We start from the raw sequence: 23,045 nt of genomic DNA on the forward strand, positions 1-23,045 counted from the left end.
AACCAGAGATAAGTAACATATTGTCAAAACCAGGTAGGCTTTAATTCCTCTTTCCAGATGTCTGTTTCTTTCTTTGTGCTGGCTGGAGGCCTTTGGCTTTTATAGATTTTTTTTTTTTTTTTTTTGAGACGGAGTTTCACTCTTGTTGCCCAAGCTGCAGTGCAATGGCTTGATCTCAGCTCACTGCAACCTCTGCCTACTGGGTTCAAGTGATTCTCCTGCCTCAGCCTCCTGAGTAGCTGGGATTACAGGCACACGCCACCATGTCTGGCTAATTTTTGTATTTTTAGTAGAGACGGGGTTTCACCATGTTGGTCAGGCTGATCTCAAACCCCTGACCTCATGATCCGCCTGCCTCGGCCTCCCAAAATGCTGGGATTACAGGCACACGCCACCATGCCTGGCCAGAAATTTTTTTTTAAGAGATGGGGTCTTACTATGGTGCCCAGACTGGAGTGGTGGGAGGATGACTTGAGCACAGGAGCTCAAGAGTAGCCTGAGCAACATAGAAAGACCTCATTTCTACAAATTAAAAAAAAAAAAAAAAAAATTAGCTAAGCATGGCGCCTGTGGTCCCAGCTACTCAGGAAGCTGAGGTGTGAGGATGGCTTGAACCTGGGAGTTCAAGGCTGCAGTGAGTTGTGATTGCACTACTGCACTTCAGCCTGGGTGACAGTGGAGACCCTGTCTCAAAAAAACAAAAAGAAGGATATTGGAAGGCCTTATAAGCTGCCTCAGAACCAAGGACTTCCTAACTTTCTCTTGTTTCTCCCCAACTCCCAAGCACAGGGAGGGGCTCTCCTTAGAAGTTCCCTTATTTGACTGATGAAAACTTCTTCCAAAAGAAATGCAGTTGTCTTAAGATGACTCCTCCCTAAGAATCTCATCAAATATCCAGGAAATATTAACCACTGGCAAAGAGAAAAGACTAAAAATTGTCATCATGTCCAAACAGACTTCATCTACTCTTCTGTGGGCAGCTGGGAGAGATTACATGGGAGACTTCATCTACATAATAAGACGGCCTTTGTTCACAATGAAGTTCTGCCCCTCACCTGTCTGTCGCTTCCCCCAGAGCTCAGACGAACTTTGTCCCAGGCCATTGTCTGTTCACTGGGCTTCGTCAGTTCCCCTGAACATCATTCATTTCCCCTCAAAACTGCCTACATTCCCCATTTCTCTCTCCTCTAGGAAGACAGTATTTAACTCACAACCATCTGGCCCTTCTTTGAGTCTCACTTTTTTTTTTTTTTTTTTTTTTTTTTTGAGATGGAGTCTCACTCTGCCACCAGGGCTGGAGTGCAGTGGTGCAATCTCGGCTCACTGCAAGCTCTGCCTTCTGAGTTCAAGCGATTCTCCTGCCTCAGCCTCCCAAGTAGCTGGGTTACGAGTCTCACATTTTATATGGCTCCCATGCTTACGCATAAATTTCTGTGCCCTTTCTCTTGTTAATTTGTCTATTGTCAGTTCATTTCAGTGAAACTTCAGAAGGTGAAAGGGAAGTTTTCCCTTTGCCCTATGCCTTCCTTTCCCTGTATCAATTCCTTTGGCCCCACCAGAACTGGCCTGCATTTGGTATCTTTATAGAACAGCCTCTTTGTATCCCAGGCTGATGTTCAGGCTCCATCACTTGCCCTGTGCATTAAGTAGTAACAGTGAGACTCTACAAGCCAAGGCTTCTCCTTCTGCCCTCTCTGCGAAGTACTGCTCCCAAGATGACATTCTGTGCCTTTTCAGTCATTAACTCTTGGTTCAGGTACAAGACAAGGACTCAAGCAAAATCCAGATGGACTGAGTGAGATTACTGTGGTGAAATGCAGTTCCCTCTCATTCCTGGGGATGCTCGAGCACGCCTCCCTACTGCACACCCCCCACCTGACTCACTCCGCCTCATCCAGGTCAGAGGTCCCTCCTTACAGGAGTTCTTATAGAACCCAACTGAGGTCTGCTCACCCAGCACAGTAAAACCAGATACCCACACTAAGGTCTTTGCAGTGATAGGAAGGTGTTTATTGCAGGGCGCCATGCAAGGAGAATCAGGGCAGCTCATGCTTAAGACCTGAAATCACCAATGGCTTGCAGGTGGGGGTTTTTTAAGGCAGGTATAAATTTCAGGAAACCAGAAGCTACAAGCAAAATCATACATCAATGCATGGAGACTACACATTGGTTTCCACTTAAAAAGGCAGGATATCTTAAAGTGGGGGCTTACAGGTCGTAGATAGATTTAAATATCTTCTAGGCAGGGCATGGTGGGTCACGCCTGTAATCCTAACACTTTGGGAGGCCAAGATGGGAGGATCACCTGAGGTCAGGAGTTCGAGACCAGCCTGGCCAACATGATAAAGCCATGTCTCTACTAAAAATACAAAAATTAGGCGGATATGGTGGCACATGTCTGTGATCCTCGCTACTCGGGAGGCTGAGGCAGGAGAATCGCTTGAACCTGGGAGGTTGAGGTTGCAGTGAGCCGAGATCATGCCACTGCACTCCAGCCTGGGCGACAGCAAGACTCAGTCTCAATAAAAAAAAGAAAAAGAAAAAAATAGAAAGGCTGGGCGCGGTAGCTCACGCCTGTAATCCCAACACTTTGGGAGGCCGAGGCGGGTGGATCACGAAGTCAGGAGTTCAAGACCAGCCTGGCCAGCATAGTGAAACCTCGTCTCTACTAAAGATACAAAAATTAGCTGGGTATGGTGGCAGGTGCCTGTAATCCCAGCTACTCGGGAGGCTGAGGCAGGAGAATCACTTGAACCTGGGAGGTGAAGGTTGCAGTGAGCCGAGATCGCGCCATAGGACTCCAGCTTGGGCAACAGAGTGAGACTTAGTCTCAAAAAAAAAAAAAGAAAAGAAAAGAAAAAGATTTAAACATCTTCTGATTTGCAATGGATTAAGGAAGAGAAGCTTTGTTTAAAAACTTCGAGTCAGTAGAAACATGTCAACTGGTTAGGGGAAGCAACTTTCTCCAAGCCCCTCAGGAGGAAACTTGGAACAAAAGGGACATAAAGTTTAGTCTTCACTTCCCCCTTATCTGGGGTTTCCAAGACTCTGAAAGACAATTCAGGGACATATGTTAAGATGTTATCTTTAATTTCTATAGGGAAACCAAACATCTCTGGGACTCTAACTTCCTTAGCTTTTGTTTTAGGTCATTATGACTTTTTTGTTTAACAAGTTACTTATTTACTTCTCAAGGCTAGCTAGGGGCCTGGAATTTCCCTTGAAGGAACTCAGAAATTTCCTTTGTTTCCATGCTTGGGGTCCTGTAAAAAAGGGGATCCCTGCTCTGTCTCAGGGTCTTACTGACCCTCACTCCGGCCCATTCCCAAACACCCTACCCTCGTTAAAGATTTCTCTGGGGTCTCATGGTCAAGTCAAATGCATACAACCCAAAACAGTATAGCTCAGAGGACAAGGGAACAAGGTTTAGCATGAGCAGTTTTAGGCCAGCTCCTCCACCTCTCACTAACTGTGCGACTTAACCTCTCTGGGCCTGTCTCATCATCTGTAAAACAGAAATGATGAAAAGTATCTACCTTCTAGGGGCATTCTATGAGATTATGCATATGTAACTGAGTACCAAGCACTGCTCAGTGGTGCCTAGTGCGTAGTGAGCACTCAGTATGCAGCACCATGACTACATCAGAATTCACTTGTTAGTAGAGCCCGGCTTTAGAGCAGAGATGGAACCTGGCACCGAATAATATAGCATGGGGAGGCCGGGTGCAGTGGCTCATGCCCGTAATCCCAGCACTTTGGGAGGCCATGGTGGGCGGATCACCTGAGGTCGGGAATTCAAGACCAGCCTGGCCAACATGGAGAAACCCCATCTCTACTAAAAATACTAGCTGGGTGTGGTGGTGCATGCCTGTAATCCCAGGGCTGAGGCAGGAGAATCACTTGAAGCCGGAAGGAAGGTGGAGGTTGCGGTGAGCCAAGATCGCGCCTTTGCACTGCAGCCTGAGCAACAAGAGCAAAACTCCATCTCAAAAAGAAAATATATATATATTTTTATATATATATAATATATATCAAATATATAATATATATAAAACGAGGAATAGTAGTAATATTGTCATCACTTCTCACCCTGTCTTTGATAAATTGCCAGTTGAAGTGTCTGCTTCATCACTGAGAAAAGGGTGTGTTCTTTCTTCTCTGAATCCCCAGGACCTGACATATAGCAGGTGTCCAATGAACAGCTTAGCTGCTGAATGAACAAATAGATTCTGTTAGGCCCTACAAGGCATAAAAGTAAATTCAGTCTGGGCGCAGTGGCTCATGCCTGTAATCCCAGCACTTTGGGAGGCCGAGGCGGGCAGATCACCTGAGGTCAGGAGTTCGAGACCAGCCTGGCCAACATGGTGAAACCCCGTCTCTACTAAAAATATAAAAATTAGCCAGGCACGGTGGTGGGCACCTGTAGTCCCAGCTACCTGGGAGGCCGAAGCAGGAGAATCACTTGAACCTGGGAGGCAGAGGGTGTAGTGAGCTGAGACCACACCACTGCACTCCAGCCTGAGTGACAGTGAGACTCCGTCTCAAAAAAAAAAAAAAAGTAAATTCAAAAGCCATTCACCTGTGCAGAAGAAAGGGCCAGGCTAATCTGAAGGCTCTAAGAGAAGTATCTACCCACTTCTTCTGTAAAAGGCCAGATGGTAAATATTTTAGACTCTTTGGGCTCTCTCTTCCTCTGTGGCAACCATTGAATTCAGCCCTGTTGCAGCCATAGACAATAGATAAATGAATCGGCCTGGCTGTTGTAGGTAGGTGAAAATTGGCTTCCCTTCACCTTTATAGGTTATTTGGCTGGACTGCTAATTAAATTGACATGTAAACAGACAGGACAAAAGTCATAATTACGTATCTATACAGGGGAGACCCTGTCTCAAAAATAAAAAATAAACTTACGAGACTCCAAAAAGGATCAGAGAGGCTGGGCCCAGTGGCTCATGCCTGTAATCCCAGCACTTTGGGAGGCCAAGGCAGGCGGATCACCTGAGGTTGGGACTTCCAGACCAGTCTGGCCAACATGGTGAAACCCCGTCTCTATTAAAAATACAAAAATAGCCAGGTGTGGTGGCAGGTGCCTGTAATCCAAGCTACTCGGGAGGCTGAGGCAGGAGAATCACTTGAACCTGGGAGATTGAGAGTGCAGTGAGCTGAGATCACGCCATTGCACTCCAGCCTGGACAACACAGCAAGACTCCCTCTCAAAAAAAAAAAAAAAGAGTATCATAGAAAAGAATAGGGGTTTGGCACTTCTGGGAGGGTGGTAGTAACACAAGTTATGGGAGGGTGAGGGGAGAAATTGTATGATGAAGAAAGTCTGTCTTGTTAAGCAAATAAAAAGTCTTGCAGGTAATAAAAGTTGTCTCAGAGCAGCCCTCAGAAGAATACATGATTGGGAATGGTTTCACTCTTCCCCAGTTAATAAGACTGTAGGAACGCATTCTTCCTTCTGTCTTTCTGTCTTTAGGCAGATAAGAGAAATTCAGAGAAAACCTCTCTTTCCCTGCATTTGCTGTTCCCCCAAGTGCCCTTATTTTGAAGCAATCAGCAGATCAAAGCGCATATCCCTGTGTTCCAATGAAATTTTACTTATGGACACTGAAATTTGAGTTTTTTATTTTCATGAGTCATAAAATAGTTTTTCCCCCACCTATTTAAAAATGCAAAAACAGAGCAGTGGTTCACGCCTGTAATCCCAACACTTTGGGAGGCAGGAGGATTGCTTGGGCCCAGGAGTTCGAGACTAGCCGGGGCAACATAGTAAAACCTTGCCTGTGCAAATAATGTTTCTTGAGACGGAGTCTTGCTGTTGTTGCTCAGGCTGGAGTGCAGTGGCGTGATCTCGGCTCTTTGCAACCTCTGCCTCCCGGGTTCAAGCGATTCTTTTGCCTCAGCCTCCCGAGTAGCTGGGATTACAGGGGCCCGCCACCACACCCGGCTAATTTTCGTCTTTTTTTAGTAGAGACGGGGTTTCACCATTTTGGCCAGACTGGTCTTGAACTCCTGACCTCAACCGATCCGCCTGCCTCGCGCTCTCAAAGTGCTAGGATTACAGGCGTGAGCCACCACGCTCGGCCGCAAATAATTTTAAAAATTAGCCGGGCGCGGTGGCTCGCGCCTGTAGTCCCAGCTACTTGGGAGACTGAGGTAGGAGGATCGCTTGAACCCAGGAGTTCGAGATTGCAGTGAGCTATGATTGCGCCACTGCACTCTAGCCTGGGCGACAGAAAGAGACCCTGTCTCAAAAATAAAAAATAAATTGGAAAAGTAATTCTTAGCTCACTAGCCGTTCAAAAACACGAGCAGTGTGCTTCGGCCCGCGTACTGCAGTTTGCTCACCCTCGTTGACTGGCTGCAGCGCTTAGGACAGCAGTCCTGGGAGGGCGGTGCCAAGAGGTGGGCCTCGGATTGGGCCTCACGAAGTTGGCTGGACAGAGGATGGAGCCTCTTGTCGTAAGCGCGGTTGGGCGGGGCATGCCTGGATTGGCCCACTCCGGCGTCGCAGAGCGCTTGGCGTATGGTCATTCAGCCAATCAGCGTGGCGCTGTTGCCTCGCCCCGCCTCACGCCGGCGTCCGGGGGGCGCGGAGACGGCGCCCAGCTTCACCGCGCTCTCAGCGCGCACTTCCGGGCACGGTCTGGGCGTGACGTCGGGAGGAGGGCAGGTAAGTGCCGGAGGGCGGAGGAGCGGGGAGGGCCGGGGGTCCGGTAGCCGCCCCACCCTGGCCTCGGAGCCGCCTGGCGCGCCCGTCCGCGTCGGGGGACGCGGAGCTGAGGACCCGATTTAGATGCCCGGAGCCGGCCCAGGTCCCAGCCAGGACCAAAGTCCCTGAGGCCCCAGCTGAGACCCCTGACCCAAGTGCCCGGGACCCGGCCCCATCCTAGCCCGGATCTATATTATGCCTGAAGGGCCCTGGGTTTTTGCATCGGGAAAATGGGACCAGTAAGTCCCTACCTCACCAGATTTTATAAAAATGATTCTTGTAAAACCGTGAGCAGGAGAAATGACTAAACTGCCAACGTTTAACTCGGCGTCAGGCGCTGCCCTGAATGCCTTAACCAGCCATCTTACACATAAGGAAAATGAGGCTTAAGAGAGAGAAAACAGTTTGCCCCAAGTCAAGCAGATAGGAAGCAGCAGGGTGGAGCTCCGAGCCCAAGCTGTAAGCCCAGGACAAACAGGGTCGGTAATTACTTTTGCACCAAGGACCGGAGATATCTACACGCCCACCCGATAGCCCCTTCTGCCATTTACTGGGGTAACAAAACCATCTTAAGACACACACACACACCCTCAAGCTCCTGTAAACGGAGTATTTGCTCTTTGCAAGCTCTTCCCGTGTGTTAATTGATTCACAGCATCCCCAGAAAGTCAGTCTTGTCATCATTCGCCCTTTACCGGTGTCAAAATACAAGCCCAGGGAAGCGCAGACACTGACCAAGGTCATCCAGCTAATGAGGAGTGGAGCTGGGATTCAAACCCAGGGAGCCGTGTCCCCTAACGCCTCAAGGGGCATTTAGCTATTTTGTTGGCAAAAGTATTTTTAGGTTGGAACGGACCTTGGAATAATCCAATCTAGGGGGCACACTTTATAGTTGGAGGATCCAAGACTAAGGTGAGAGGGTACAACAGTGTTTTTTTGTGGTTTTTTGTGTTTTTTTTTTTCTTGAGACGGAGTCTCACTCTGTCGCCCAGACTGGAGTGCAGTGGCGCGATCTCCGCTCACTGCAAGCTCCGCCTCCCGGGTTCACGCCATTCTCCTGCCTCAGCCTCTCCCAGTAGCTGGGACGACAGGCGCCCGCCACCACGCCTGGCTAATTTTTTTGTATTTTTAGTAGAGACGGGGTTTCACCATGGTCTCGATCTCCTGACCTCATGATCCACCCGCCTCGGCCCCCCAAAGTGCTGGGATTACAAGCGTGAGCCACCGCGCCCGGCCGAGGGTACAACAGTTTATATCCGGGACTTTGCACCACTGCCTCACCATCTCACTACACCATCTCCACTCCATCAGAAGCTCTTCCATCAGCTTCTTTCTCTTTCTTTTTCTTTTTTTGCGACAGAATCTCACTCTTGTCACCTTGGATGGAGTGCAGTGGCACGATCTCGGTTCACTGCAACCTCCGCCTCCCAGGTTCAAGCGATTCTCCTGCCTCAGCCTCTCCAGTAGCTGGGATTACAGGCGTATGCCACCAGGCCCGGCCAATTTTTGTATTTTTAGTAGAGACGGGGTTTCACCATGTTGGCCAGGCTGGTCTTGAACTTCTGACCTCAAGTGATCCACCTGCCTCCGCCTCCCAAAGTGCTGGGATTACAGGCGTGAGCCCCCAAGTCTGGCCCCCACGAATGGTTTTAAATTTTCTGGTGGTTGGGGAAAAATCAAAAGAATAATAACTTTGTGACAGATGACGATTATATGAAATTCAAATTTCTGTGTCCATCAATAAAATTTATATTGGCATGCAGCCATGCCCATTCATTTATATATTGTTTGGGGCTGATTTCTAGCTATGAAAGCAGAGTTGAGTTGTTGGGGCAGAGATAATGTGGCCTAAAAAGCTGGAAATACTTACTCTCTGGCCCTTGACAGAGAAACTTTGCCAATCTCTGTTCTAGGCTACGCTTCACTGCGTCACGGAGTCTCTCTTTAGTGTAAACTAGAACTTCCTTCTTTTTTTTTTTGAGACAGAGTCTCACTCTGTCGCCCCGGCTGGAGTGCAGTGGCGCAATCTCTGCTTACTGCAAGCTCTGCCTCCCAGGTTCACACCATTCTCCTGCCTCAGCCTCCCAAGTAGCTGGGACTACAGGTGCCTGCCACCACGCCCAGCTAATTTTTTGTATTTTTTAGTGGAGACGGGGTTTCACCGTGTTAGCCAGGATGGTCTCAATCTCCTGACCTCATGATCCACCCGCCTCGGCCTCCCAAAGTGCTGGGATTACAGGCGTGAAGAACTTCCTTCTATATGACCTAAAAGCCTCCCTTCCAAACATGCAAGGGAGGGGGTCTCACCACCCCTAGTTTGAGGAGCCCCTGCATTTCCCACTTGGGTCACCTGCACTGACTGTGACCCTTATGGAGCCTCATTCAGTTATCTCAGTAGTTTACCCAGTTGACATTTATCTGGGCCTGGCACTGTCCTAGGTGTTGGGGATATGGCACAGTGTGACCTGCCCGGGGAGACATAAACCAACACAGGGTGATATGATCAGAATTCCAGGAAACAAGCGATTATGGATTGGGTGGTCAGATGAGGTCGTTGTTTTTTTGTTTGTTTTTTTTTGAGACGGAGTCTCACTTTGTAGCCCAGGCTGGGGTACAGTGGTGCCATCTTGGCTCACTGCAACTTCCGCCTCCCGGTTCAAGCCATTCTCCTGCTTTAGCTTCCCGAGTAGCTGGGATTACAGGCATGCACCATCACACTCGGCTAATTTTCATATTTTTAGTAGAGATGGGGTTTCACCATGTTGGCCAGGCTGGTCTTGAACACCTGACCTCAGGGGATCCACCTGCCTCAGCCTCCCAAACTGCTGGGATTACAGGTGTGAGCCACCGCACCTGGCCGGATGAGGTCTTTGATGAATATGATATGTAGGTCAAGACCTGTGACAAGGGGCTGGGTGCAATGGCTTGTGCCTGTGACCCCAGCACTTTGGGAGGCCCTAGGTAAGTGGATCACCTCAGGCCAGGAGTTCCAGACTGGCCTGGTCAACACAGTGAAACCCTGTCTCTACTAAAAATACAAAAAAATTAGCCAGGCTTGGTGGTGGGTACCTGTAATCCCAGCTACTCAGGAGACTGAGGCATGAGATCACTTAAACCCAGGAGACAGAGATAGTGAGCCAAGATCATGCCACCCCACTCCAGCCTGGGTGATAGAGTGAGACTCCGTCTCAAAAAAAATAAATAAATAAATAAAAGCCTGTAACAAAGAAATTGCAAACCTGAGGAAGAGCAGGTGCAGGCCAGCTGCACTTGGCCTTTGAAGACAGCCAGGAAGCCAATGTGGCTGGAACAGAGTGAGTGAGAGATAAAGGGGTAAGAGTTGGGCTTGGAGAGGCAGGCAGGGGCCCCACAGGCCATGGGAAGGGGTTTGACTTGATTCTAAAAACAATATGAATCATGGGAGGGGTTTAAGCAGGAGAGTGACACGTTTGTTCATATTTTAAAAGATCCCAGCCCGGCGCGGTGGCTCACGCCTGTAATGCCAGCACTTTGGGAGGCTGAGGCGGGTGGATGACAAGGTCAAGAGATCAAGACTATCCTGGGCAACATGGTGAAACCCTGTCTCTACTAAAAATACAAAAGTAGCTGGGTGTGATGGCGCACGCTTATAGTCCCAGCTACTCGGGAGGCTGAGGCAGGAGAATCACTTGAACCCAGGAGGCGGAGGTTGCAGTGAGCAGAGATCGTGCCACTGCACTCCAGCCTGGCGACAGAGTGAGACTCCGACTCAAAAAAACAAAAAGATCCCCTGGGCAGCTGTGGGGAGAGCAAGTGTCAAGGGCAGAGTTGGGAGAAAGAAGAGAAGACTGTGCTGGCCCACGTGAGTGATAATGGGTGCTGGACCCGGTGGGGGCCACAGAGGGATGAAAGTGTCAGATGTGATGCGTATATTGGCTGTAGAGCGGACAGGACTCTCTCTTTCTAAACAGACACACCGCTTTTTGGATGCCTCCTACACCTGGCGGGAGTCTTGTCTAAGCTGGAACCACCACACGGCCCACGACATCTTTGCAGGGAAGCCTTTGGACCCTCTGCCAGGCTCTGTAAGAGGTCAGGACAGGGCAGTGTGTTCACAAGGCCAGTTTCTGATCGTCCGCCCTGAGGGTGAGGACCAGCTCCCAAGATGGTGAGTAGACAGCCTCGTGTGCCCTGGGTTTCTCTCCCAGTCTTTGTAGGACCCTGGAAGCAGCCCCTCCTCCCCTCCCAGAGCTCTAAGATGATGATTTCAATCTCTGGGTCATCATCTTTTGGTGCAGTGGGTCTGAAATGTGGCTGTGCGCTAACATCACCTGCCGGCGCTTTTTAAATTTTTTTGTTTCGTTTTCTTTTGTTTTTGAGACAGTCTCACTTTGTCGCCCAGGCTGGAGTGCAGTGGCACACACTCAGCTCACTGCAACCTCCACCTTCTGGGTTCAAGCAAGCACGTCCCACTAATTTTTGTATTTTTAGTAGAGACGGGGTTTTGCCATGTTGGTCAGGCTGGTCTCAAACTCCTGACCTCAAGTGATCCACTACACTCAACCTAAATTTCCCCTTCCCCCTTCCCCCTCCCCCTCCCCTACCCCTTCCTTTCTCTTTCTTTCATTTTTTTTTAACAAGGTGAAATTCATGTAACATAAAATTAACCATTGCAAGGCCAGGCACAGTGGCTCATGCCTGTAATACCAGCAGTTTGGGAGGCCAAGGCAGGCGAATCATTTAAGATTAGGAGTCTCAAAAAAAAAATACAAAAATTAGTTGGATGTGGTAGCACATTCTTGTAGTCCCTGCTACTCAGGAGGCTAAGGCACGAGGATTGCTTGAACTCAGGAGGCAGAGGTTGCAGTGAGCCAAGATTGCACCGCTGCACCCAAGCCTGCGTGACAGAGCAAGACTCTGTCTCAAAAAAAAAAAAAGAAGAAAACAAGAGCGACTCTTCAGCCAGGCTCAGTGTTCTTCCTTGAGACCTGTGTTCAATGGTACTACATGTGTGTCTGCCCGGTGGCAAAGTTAAATACTTCTTACCACCAATCACAGTCCCCAAAAGAGTGTGAAAGCCACCATAGGAGCATCTGAATCTCATGGAATTTTCCAAAGCAATGACAATGGGTGTTTTGCCCAAGTAGCCCTTCCCCAATCAGACACTGAGCCCAGCACTGTCCTCTACGATGTCCCCGAGTCCCCCTTATCCAGGTCCTGCCCCCTGAGGCTGCACAAGTAGGTTTCCTGGAGGGAGCCTGTGTATTAGTCCAGTCTCACACTGCTAATAAAGACATACCCAAGGGCTGGGCGCGGTGGCTCACGCCTGTAATCCCAGCACTTTGGGAGGTCGAGTTGGGGGGATCACAAGGTCAGGAGTTCAAGACCAGCCTGGTTAATATGGTGAAACCCCGTCTCTCTACTAAAAATACAAAAAAATTAGCTGGGCGTGGTGGCACATGCCTGTAATCCCAGCTACTAGGGAGACTGAGGCAGGAGAATTGCTTGAATCCGGAAGGCGGAGGTTGCAGTGAGCCAAGATCACGCCATTGCACTCCAGCCTGGGCAACACGAGTGAAACACTGTCTCCAAAAAAAAAAAAAAAAAGGACATACCCAAACCTGGGTAACTTATAAAGGAAAGAGGTTTAATTGACTCACAGTTCAGCATGGCTGGGGAGGCCTCAGGAAACTTACAGTCATGGCGGAAGGGGAAGCAAACACGTCCTTCTTCACATGGCGGCAACAAGAAGGAGCAAGGGGGAAAAGCTCCCATGATTCAATTCAGTTACCTCCCACCAGGTCCCTCCTATGACACATGGGGATTATGTGAACTACAATTCAAGATGAGATTTGGCCTGTAATCCCGGCACTTTGGGAGGCTGAGGTGGGTGCATCACTTGATGTCAGGAGTTCAAGACCAGCCTGGCCAACATGGTGAAACCCCATCTCTACTAAAAATACAAAAATTAGCTGGGCGTGGTGGCACATGCCTGTAATTCTAGCTACTCAGGAGGCTGAGGCAGGAGAATCGCCTGAACCCAGGAGGCAGAGGTTACAGTGAGCCGACATCGCGCCACTGCACTCCAGCATGGGTGACAGAGCAAGACTCTGTCTCTAAAAATTAATAGTAAAATAAAAAATCAAAAAAAAATTTTTTGAATGAGATTTGGGTAGGAACACAGCCAAACCATATCAGCCTCTCTCTGAGTCATGTCTCTGTTCTGCTTTGCAGGGTGAAAGGAAAGGGGTCAACAAGTACTATCCTCCGGACTTCAACCCTGAGAAGGTAAGCAGGCTCCCCACTCCGGGTCCACCGTAGCAAAAAGACCCACGTCATCCCCTTCTGGGGTTAGAGCCACTGCTGTGGAAGGATAGGTGGCCCCCAAGGTCTTCTTGTCTTCTGCTCATCACCTGAGTCTCGAGGCTGTCTTCACTTTTGGGTGATAACTGCGGCTCTCCTCAGGGACCTGTAACTCCATGTCCAGCATAGAATATAGTGTGTTTACAGCAGAGGCCCAGGATAAGGCAGAGCGCACAGATGAAGGGTCAGATCCCCTGGCTTCCCCAGCTCCAGCACTTCTGGTGTCCTGGTTGTCCCCTCTGCCTGGAATCTCTTAATCCATTTCACCATACTCTCACTTCCTTAAGTGCTTTTCTCATAGAGGTCCTCCCTGACCACTGACTCATTCTCTGTTGCATTGCTGAGCACTTTAAACAACCTCATAGCCCTTATAACTCCCTCACTTATTAATTCATTGTGTCTTGTCCATCTCCCCCACTAGAACATTATCTCCATGAGGGCAGAGATGTTCGTCTGTCTTATTTGTGGCCGTGTCCCCACAGAGTAGGTGCTCAGTAAGGCCCGAGTGTCCCAGCTGCCTCGTCCTGAGTATAGGATTTAGCCTCTCTATGCCAAAGTTTTTCCATACTTCAGAAGGGGAAATAAAATGGGCTGACCTCACAGAATCATTGAGGGATAAATCCTAGCTACTCAGGAGGCTGAGGTGGGAGGATTGCTTGAGCCCAGGAGGAGGAGACTGCGGTGAGTCATAATCATGCCACTGCACCCCAGCCTGGCCTACAGAGCCAGACTCTGCCTCAAAAAAAAAAAAAAAAAAAAAGCCGGCTCGGTGTCTCATGCCTGTAATCCCAGCACTTTGCGGGGAGGCCAAGGCAGGTGGATCACGAGGTCGGGAGTTCAAGACCATCCTGGCCAACATGGTGAAACTTGATCTCTACTAAAAATACAAAAATTGGCTGGGCGTAGTGGCTCACGCCTGTAGTCCCAGCTACTGGGGAGGCTGAGATAGGAGGAATTACTTGAACCCAGAAGGCGGAGGTTGCAGTGAGCCGAGATCACGCCACTGCACTCCAGCCTAGTGACAGAGGGAGACTCCGTCTCAAAAAAAAAAAATGAGGTGATGCACATGAAGTCCCCAGTGAATGTTTGCCAGTCTTGTCACCTCACCTCATCTTCCCCATAAAACCTGGAAGTAATAATGACCATTATACGTAGTTGACAGACGGGAAACAGAGGCTCGGGAAGGTAAAACATGAGGTCACTTGCCCAGGGTCCCCTGGCTCTTTCAGCTCATAAATGGGAATGGGGCTGGGTGCAGTGGCTCACACCTGTTATCCCAGCACTTTGGGAGGCCAAGGCAAGTGGATCACCTGAGGTCAGGAGTTCGAGACCAGCCTGGGTGATATGTTGAAACCCTATCTCTACTACAAATACAAAAAAATAGCCGGGCGTGGTGGCAGGCGCCTGTAATCCCAGCTACTCAGGAGCCTGAGGCAAGAAAATCACTTGAACCCGGGAGGCAGAGGTTGCAGTGAGCCAAGGTCATGCCATTGCACTCCAGCCTGGGCAACAAGAGCAAAACTCTGTCTCAAAAAATAAATAAATAAATGGGAGAGGGACTATTCAAACTCACATTCCTGGTTCCAAGCCTACGTGTTCCAGTAAGACCTGGATGCCCCCTTATTGCTATGAACACCCGTCCTGCAGGACATAAGAATCAAGGCCTCTCCCACCCGTGAGGCACTTGTCCCAAAGCAGTGGGGGTGGCAGAAAAGCGTGAGCTCCCCCAGCTCAGCAGCACTAATCCGTTCCCCATCCTCTCCACACAGCATGGCTCTCTCAACCGATACCACAACAGCCACCCGCTTCGGGAGCGGGCTCGGAAACTGTCACAGGGCATCCTCATCATCCGGTAAGGCCCGGCATCACCTGAGGACCCCACCATCCTGCCCCCTTCCTTCAGTCTCAAGGAGAGTTCAGTCCCCTCATTGGCCCAGTGCTGCAGGGTCTTCATTCCATAAAGCAGGAAGTCACTGTATCAGTCAGTTATTGCCACGTAACAAAACAATAAGCATGGCCGGGCACGGCGGCTCAAGCCTGTAATCCCAGCACTTTGGGAGGCCGAGGCGGGTGGATCACAAGGTCAGGAGATCAAGACCATCCTGGGTAACACGGTGAAACCCCGTCTCTACTAAAAATACAAAAAATTAGCCGGGCGTGTTGGCAGGCGCCTGTAGTCCCAGCTACGTGGGAGGCTGAGGCAGGAGAATGGCGTGAACCTGGGAGGCGGAGCTTGCAGTGAGCCAAGATCGTGCCACTGCACTCCAGCCTGGGGGACAGAGAAAGACTCCGTCTCAGAAAAAAAAAAAAACAAAAAACAATAAGCATTTATTATTGCTCACATATCTGCAGCTCAGCAAAATATCTCTGCTGGGCTTGGAAGGGCTTGGCTGGGCTGGGCTCCCATGTGTTTCAGAGTTGGCTGGCTGGGGACTGGCTGGTTTAGCAGGGCCTTGACCTGTACAACTGGCTCTGCTCCATGTTGTATCTCATCCTGTAGCAGGCCAGCCTGGACTTGATCATGTAGGACTCTCAAAAAAGACAGTGATCGTGGTTGGGCACAGTGGCTCACACCTGTAAACCCAGCACTTTGGGAGGGTGAGGCAGGTGGATCACTTGAGGCGAAGAGTTTGAGAGAAGCCTGGCCAACACAGTGAAACCCTGTCTCTACTGAAAATAGAAAAAATTAGGCTGGGTGCAGTAGCTCACACCTGTAATCCCAGCTCCTCGGGAGGCTGAGGCAGGAGAATCACTTGAACCAGATAGTCGGAGGTTGCAGTGAGCCAAGACCGTGCCACTGCACTCCAGCCTAGCAACAGAGCGAGACTCCGTCTCAAAAAAAAAAATTAGCCGGAATTGGTGGCGCACACCTATAATCCCAGCTACTTGGGAGGCTGAGGCATAAGCATTGCTTGAACCCAGGAGGCAGAGGTTGCAGTGAGCTGGTATTGCGCCAGTGCGCTCCAGCGTGGGGAACAGAGCAAGACTCTGTCTCAAAAAAAAAAAAAAAAAAGTCGCAGCAGCACCCAAAGGCGGCTGTCCCTGGACCTGGTCAGTGTTTTTGAGCAGGCAGGAAGTTCCTGCTCAGTTACAATGGTTGTGATTCTTTTTCTTCCATGTATCCATTTCCTGTGTAATGTGACTGCAGCAACTCCCATTAACAGGGGGCAGTCTAATACCCCACCCCTCAAATCACAACCACCGCCAGAGTCGCAGGTGTGGAGACCCAGGGAGTGTCCAAGTGGACAAGTGCAAGTAAGATGCTGTCTGTCTTTGCAGATTCGAAATGCCGTATAACATCTGGTGCGATGGCTGCAAGAACCACATCGGCATGGGTGAGCCTCCGCCCGCCCACCATTCAGTCCTGCAAACATCAGACCCCCTAACTGCTGAGTGCCGCTGGGGTGGGGGTGGGAGGGTCCTGATCAGGAATGAGGGAGGAGACGGGCACCCGAGTGACTGGCTGGCCATGGAAGCCCCTTTGCAGAGGGATTAGGAAGCCAGGCTCTGGCTTCCAATCACGTCTCTAACTCTTTCTAGTTGGGGAACCCTCAGCAAGTGACAGTGAGCCTCTTTGTACCTCAGTTTACCCATCTGCAAAATTCAGATGGCAATGAAATTACCACCCCCGCCTGACCCCCTTCCAGGTGTTCGTTACAACGCAGAAAAGAAGAAGGTGGGCAATTACTACACAACCCCGATCTACAGGTAAGGGTGGCTTGGTGGCATCTTGGGAACAGGTGGGGTGGCCACAGGGCGAGGGGGCTACAAAGAGCCTGAGTTTGGGGGGAGCCCATTACCTGCAGGACTCTCCTGGAAATCGCCCTGGTGGTGAATCAGGGCACGCCTCACCCCCGCAATCCTCCATGGCTCCCCCCTTCCTCAGTAAAAGCCCAAGTCCTCCCCCTGGCTCACAAGGCACCACACACTCTGCCTGTCCTTTCTTCACCCTAACCTCCTCCTGCTGTCCCCCTCCCTGGCCTCCTTGTTGTCCCTCACACACCCCAGGGACACACCCACCTCTGTGCGTCCACCTGGAATGCTCTTCCCCAGGTAGCTCCAAGGCTCCTCCCTCACCCGGGGTTTCTGCTCAAACAGCACCCCTCAGAGACACCTTTTCTAAAGTGAGACTCGACACTGGTTGCTTGTGCCCTTGGTATCAAGGTGGCCCCTGCTGGAACGTCAGCCTTTCCGTGAGCAGGTTGGCTTTTCCACTACTCAGCAATGTCCCCAGCAGCTGGCACTGAGCCTGCCACAGAGCAGCCTGTCTTGGGCGGGTTTGTGGAATAAATGAACTAATGGACAAATGAATGAACGAATGAATGAACAAACAAATGAATGAACAAATGATGAATGAATTAACAAATGGATGGATTAGCAAATGAATGTATGAATTACTTTAACAAATGAATCAGTGAACGAACAAACAAATGCACTAATGAATGAACAAATGAATTAACAAATAAATGAACCAAAAAAATGAATGAGTGAATGAATGAATGAACAAATGAATAAGCCAACTGCAGCCCCACTGACAGAAAGTCTGTTCTGGGTGCCCAGATATGCCCCTTTTGCCCGTGGCTCTACACGGCACACAGTGGGTGCTCAGTGAATTTTTGTCAAATGACACCATTGGGGGGAAGGAAGCAGGCAGAGGTGACAGGGCTGTCCTGGGGCACAGCCACAGCCTCCTGACTTCTGCCCACCGCTCCCTCCCAGGTTCCGGATGAAATGCCACCTCTGTGTCAACTACATCGAGATGCAGACGGACCCCGCCAACTGTGACTACGTGATCGTGAGTGGCGCCCAGCGCAAGGAGGAGCGCTGGGACATGGCGGACAATGAGCAGGTGCTGACCACAGGTGAGCGCCACCCACTTACCTGCCTGGGGGCCCTGGCCCTGAGTCTGCACTGGGGCCCCCAAAGCCCAGCCGAGCTCTGGTCGTTGCAGAGCATGAGAAGAAGCAGAAGCTGGAGACGGACGCCATGTTCCGGCTGGAGCATGGTGAGGCTGACCGCAGCACACTCAAGAAGGCGCTGCCCACCCTGAGCCACATCCAGGAGGCCCAGAGCGCCTGGAAGGACGACTTCGCCCTCAACAGCATGCTGCGGAGAAGGTTCCGGGTGAGGGGGGCTCCAGCCCAGGGTCGGAGAGGATGCATGGTGGACCAAGGCCCGGGTCCAGCCCTCACCCCACCGCATCCTAGCTTTGAGCAGGCCACTGTACCCTCTGAGCCTCAGTTTCCCCGTCTGCTACATGGTGACCATGCCCTGTCTTAATCCATTCCAGCTACTATAATAAAAAATACCATAGACTGAAACAGTAGAAATTTGGCAGGGCACAGTGACTCACGCCTGTAATGTAATCCAGCACATTGGGAGGATCGCTTGAGGCCAGGAGTTCAGCACCAGCCTGGGCAACATAGTGAGACCCCCCCATCCCGCGCAATCTCAAAATAAATAAATAATAGAAATTAATTTTTTTTTTTTTGTGAGACAGTGGTCATCTCGCTCTGTCATCCAGGCCGGAGTACAGTGGCGCAATCTTGGTTCACTGCACCTCTGCCTCCTGGGTTCAAGCAATCCTCCTGCCTCAGCCTCCAGAGTAGCAGGAATTATAAGCACCCACCACCACACCTGGCTAATTTTTTTTTTTTTTTTTTTGAGACTGAGTTTCACTCTTATTGCCCAGGATGGAGTGCAATGGCATGATCTCGGGTCACCGCAACCTCCGCCTCCCGGGTTCAAGTGATTCTCCTGCCTCACCCTCCTGAGTAGCTGGGATTATAGGCATGCGCCATCACGCCCAGCTAGTATTCTTAGTAGAGATGGGGTTTCTCCATGTTGGTCAGGCAGGTCTCAAACTCCAAACCTCAGGTGATCCGCCCGCCTCGGCTTCCCAAAGTGCTGGGATTACAGGCGTGAGCCACCACACCTGGCCAATTTGTGTATTTTTAGTAGAGACGGGGTTTCACCATGTTGGCCAGGGTGGTCTCGAACTCCCAACCTCAAGTGATCCACCGTGGCCTACCAAAGTGCTGGGATTACAGGTGTGAGCCACCAAGACCGGCCAAAATAAATAATAGAATTTTATTGCTCATGGTTCTGGAGCCTACGAAGTCCAGGATCAAGGCGCTGGCAGATCCAGTGTCTGGTGAGGGCCCATTTCTCATAGACGGTGGCTTCTACTGTGTCCTCATGTGGCAGAAGGGACAAACAAGCTCCCTCGGGCCTCCTTGTATAAGTCCAATAATCTCATTGGTGAGGACATAGCCCTCCTGACTTAATTACTTCCCCAAATGCCTCACATCTTTTAACACCGTCACGCTGGGGATTAAGCTTCAACATATCAATTTGGGGGACACAGACATTGAGACCATAGCTCACCCCTACCTCACCATGCCATGGGAGATACCTACCTCGTTGCCTCCTTTTCTTTTCTCTTTTTTTTTTTTTTTTCTTTTTGTGACCGGGTCTCACTCTGTTGCCCAGGTTGGAGTGCAGTGGCAAATCATGTCTCACTGCAGCCTCGACGTCCCAGGTTCAAGCAATCCTCCCCAGTAAGCCTCCCAAGTAGCTGGGACCCACAGGCATGAGCCATCACACCTGGCTAATGTTGTTGTTGGGTTTTTGTTTTTTGTTTTTGCTTAGACTGAGTCTCGCTCGTCGTCCATGCTGGAGTGCAGTGGCATGATCCCGGCTCACTGCAGCCTCCACCCCGGGTTCAAGCAATTCTCCTGCCTCAGCCTTCCAAGTAGCTGGGATTGCAGGTGCCCACCACCATGCCTGGCTAATTTTTCTATTTTTAGTAAAGACTGGGTTTCACCACGTTGGCCAGGCTGGTCTCGAACTCCTGGCCTCATGTGATCCACCTGCCTCGACCTCCCAAAGTGCTGGGATTACAGGCGTGAGCCACTGCACCCAACCTGGCCACCACATTTTAAATGGAACCTCCCAGCCCATCCCCTACCTACCTGTCCTGCTTTTTTTTTTCTCCTTATCACTTTCTGACCACTAGAGGCCAGCTCCACGAGGGCAAGGGTTTTTCCCTGCCTGCCGCTGTATCCCCAGTGTCTAGAACAAAGCCTAGCACAAGGTGGGTATCCCAGAAATATTTGTGGGATGAGGCCGTGCATGGTGGCTCACACCTGTAATCCCAGTGCTTTGGGAGGCTCAGGTGGGAGGACTGTTTTAGGCCATGAGTTGGAGACCAGCCTGGGCAACATAGTGAGACCCCATCTTTACAAAAAAAAAAAAAAATTTTGTGAGACAGTGGTTATCTCGCTCTGTCATCCAGGCTGGAGTACAGTGGCGCAATCTTGGTTCACTGCACCTCTGCCTCCTGGGTTCAAGCAATCCTCCTGCCTCAGCCTCCAGAGTAGCAGGAATTATGAGCACCCACCACCACACCTGGCTAATTTTTTTTTTTTTTTGAGACCGAGTTTCACTCTTATTGCCCAGGATGGAGTGTAATGGCATGATCTCGGGTCTCCCCTTTTCGCCCAGACTGGAGTGCAGTGACACGATCTCAGCCCACCGAAACCTCCACCTCCCCAGTTGAAGCGATTCTCATGCCTCAGCCTCCCGAGTAGCTGGGACCATAGGCGCATGCCACCATGCCTGGCTAATTTTTGTATTTTTAATAGAGACAGGATTTTGCCATGATGGCCAAGCTGGTCTCAAACTACTGGCCTCAAGGGATCCATCCGCCTCGGCCTCCCAAAGTGCTGGGATTACAGACATGAGCTACCAGGCCCAGCCTCTACAAAACTAAATGTTTTAATTAGCTGGGCGTGGTGGTGCACACCTGTAGTACTGGATACTTGGGAGGCTGACCTAAGAGAAGCCTCCACTGAGCCCAGGAGTTGGAGGCTGCAGTGAGCTATGATTGTGCCACTGCACTCCAGCCTGGGCGACAGAATGAGACTCTGTCTCAAAAAAGAAGAGTAAATGAGACCCTGAGAGTTGGAGCAGTGCCCCCTAGTACACAGAAGAGACAGGGCTTTGACACCCCCTATCTCTGGTGTTCTTGGCCCTCAACACAGGAAAAGAAAAAAGCCATCCAGGAGGAGGAGGAGAGAGACCAGGCCTTGCAGGCCAAGGCGAGCCTGACCATCCCGCTGGTGCCTGAGACGGAAGATGACCGCAAGCTGGCGGCTCTGCTGAAGTTCCACACCCTGGACTGTGCGTAGGAGGCCAGGGGGAAAAGGGGACAGGGAGGCTCAGAATTGCCTGGAGATGGGGGGTCCTCAGCCATGAGTGGACTCTGGTCTACCAGAGGGCAGTTCTGGACCCCCTCCCCTGCCGCCGCTGAAATGTCCTCTCCTCTCCTCCAGCCTACGAGGACAAGCAGAAACTCAAGCGGACCGAGATCATCAGCCGCTCCTGGTTCCCCTCCGCCCCCGGATCCGCCTCCAGCAGCAAGGTCAGCGGTGTCCTGAAGAAGCTGGCACAGAGCCGCAGAACCGCGCTTGCCACCTCCCCCATCACCGTGGGGGACCTGGGCATCGTGCGGCGGAGGTCTCGGGACGTCCCAGAGAGCCCCCAGCATGCGGCCGACACTCCCAAGTCTGGGGAACCGCGGGTACCAGAGGAGGCTGCTCAGGACCGGCCCATGTCCCCCGGAGACTGTCCTCCGGAAACAGCTGAGACCCCTAAGTGCAGCAGGCCGAGGGGGCAGGAAGGCAGCCGTCAGGACGAGCCCCTGTCGCCAGCAGGCTCCTCCCAGGAGGCAGCTGACACCCCCGACACGCGGCACCCCTGTAGTCTCGGCTCCTCCCTCGTGGCGGACTACTCCGACTCGGAGAGTGAGTGAGCGATCCCCATCCTGGAGACTGGACCCGCTCCAGAGGCCCGGACACACCCAGGAGGTCCCTCACAGACTGCAGACCCCCTCTCGCCCACCAGCCCTGGGAGAGCTCAGATGCCGCATCCTCCCCAGACCTCGCCTTCCTGCAACCGTGGAGTTATTTATTTGGTCCTGGTGAGGGTGTTTGTGCCTTGTGAGACTCCGTACATTAAAGACATGTCTCTTCCCTGTCTTGGGTTGTTAGATGGACCCTGGGGCTGCCCGCCCCCCGCCACCTTGACCAAGCTTGGCAGGCCTCTCATCAGCAAATGCTGGTATAGGGTCATAGCTGTGACCACAGACGTGGTCCCCTCCCAGAGTGACAAGAGTCTCGAGGTGGTGGGTCAGGTTGGCCAGGAATCAGGACAGACTTCCTGGAGGAGGCATGGGCCAACTGTGAAGGGTGAAAAGGGGGCCAGGAACCACATACACAAGGCCAGGGACAAGGCACACTGGGTACCCAGGATCTGTGCCAGATGCAGCAGGGGCTGGAGCACACAGGTGTGAGCTTTTTATTATCCCCAGCCCAGGGGTGGCCCATGGAAAAGCCCCCCGTGCATGTTACTTTTGGGGTTTGTTTTGTTTTTGAGACTGAGTCTCGCTCTGTCACCCAGGCTGGAGTGCAGTGGTGCGATCTCGGCTCACTGCAACCTCTGCCTCCTGGGTTCAAGTGATTTTTCTGCCTCAGCCTCCCAAGCAGCCGGGACTACAGGTGCACGCCACCACGCCCAGCTAATTTTTTGTATTTTTAGTAGAGACTGGGTTTCACCATGTTGGCCAGGCTGGTCTCGAACTCCTGACCTCAAGTGATCCGCCCGACTCGGCTTCCCAAAATGCTGGGATTCCAGGCGTAAGCCACAGCGCCCGTCCTGCATGTTACTTTTGAATGAAACCGAGCAGAAAATGGCCCAGAAAAAGCCGTGCATCCATTAAGGGGCACACGATCCCCCACAACCTCCCCCTCAACCTTGGAGAAGGAAGATCATTTAACAAATCCTTTCGTTTGAACACTTGATGTTACCTTGCCACTGGGGATACACCTCTAACTCTAGACAGCAGGTTGCTAAACACAGGGCCTGGTATCCACTAGGCGTCCCATAAATGCTGCCACTTTTGTGGTTCCGAGTAGACGGCTCACTC

At 51.2% G+C, this 23,045-nt stretch overlaps 1 protein-coding gene and 1 long non-coding RNA gene across 4 annotated transcripts; one reads left to right on the top strand and one right to left on the bottom strand.

Moving 5' to 3' along the window:
* Window positions 1-3,538: 3,538 nt before the first annotated feature.
* Window positions 3,539-6,395, bottom strand: LOC134732309 (uncharacterized). 2 transcript variants are annotated; one of them, XR_010115340.1, is made up of 3 exons: window positions 6,352-6,395; window positions 4,090-4,210; window positions 3,539-3,960 (listed from the first exon to the last, which is right to left on the bottom strand). It is a non-coding gene; the product is annotated as an uncharacterized lncRNA (long non-coding RNA). The 2 variants fall into 2 exon arrangements; XR_010115341.1 differs by having other exon boundaries at window positions 3,853-3,960; window positions 6,296-6,366.
* Window positions 6,396-6,577: 182 nt separating this feature from the next.
* YJU2B (YJU2 splicing factor homolog B) lies at window positions 6,578-22,098 on the top strand. 2 transcript variants are annotated; one of them, XM_055238169.2, is made up of 10 exons: window positions 6,578-6,676; window positions 10,666-10,862; window positions 12,929-12,982; window positions 14,827-14,909; window positions 16,337-16,392; window positions 16,705-16,765; window positions 17,777-17,919; window positions 18,009-18,181; window positions 21,103-21,241; window positions 21,394-22,098. In XM_055238169.2, the coding sequence occupies exons 2-10, from the start codon at window positions 10,860-10,862 to the stop codon at window positions 21,870-21,872; spliced, it is 1,191 nt and encodes a 396-aa protein (XP_055094144.1). In that variant the 5' UTR covers window positions 6,578-6,676; window positions 10,666-10,859; the 3' UTR covers window positions 21,873-22,098. The 2 variants fall into 2 exon arrangements, with proteins under 2 accessions (XP_055094144.1, XP_055094145.1); XM_055238170.2 differs by lacking the exon at window positions 6,578-6,676 and adding an exon at window positions 10,196-10,556.
* The last annotated feature ends 947 nt before the right edge of the window (window positions 22,099-23,045 follow it).

This window comes from Symphalangus syndactylus, chromosome 13 (genome assembly GCF_028878055.3).
Source record: "Symphalangus syndactylus isolate Jambi chromosome 13, NHGRI_mSymSyn1-v2.1_pri, whole genome shotgun sequence".
Lineage (NCBI taxonomy): Eukaryota > Metazoa > Chordata > Mammalia > Primates > Hylobatidae > Symphalangus > Symphalangus syndactylus.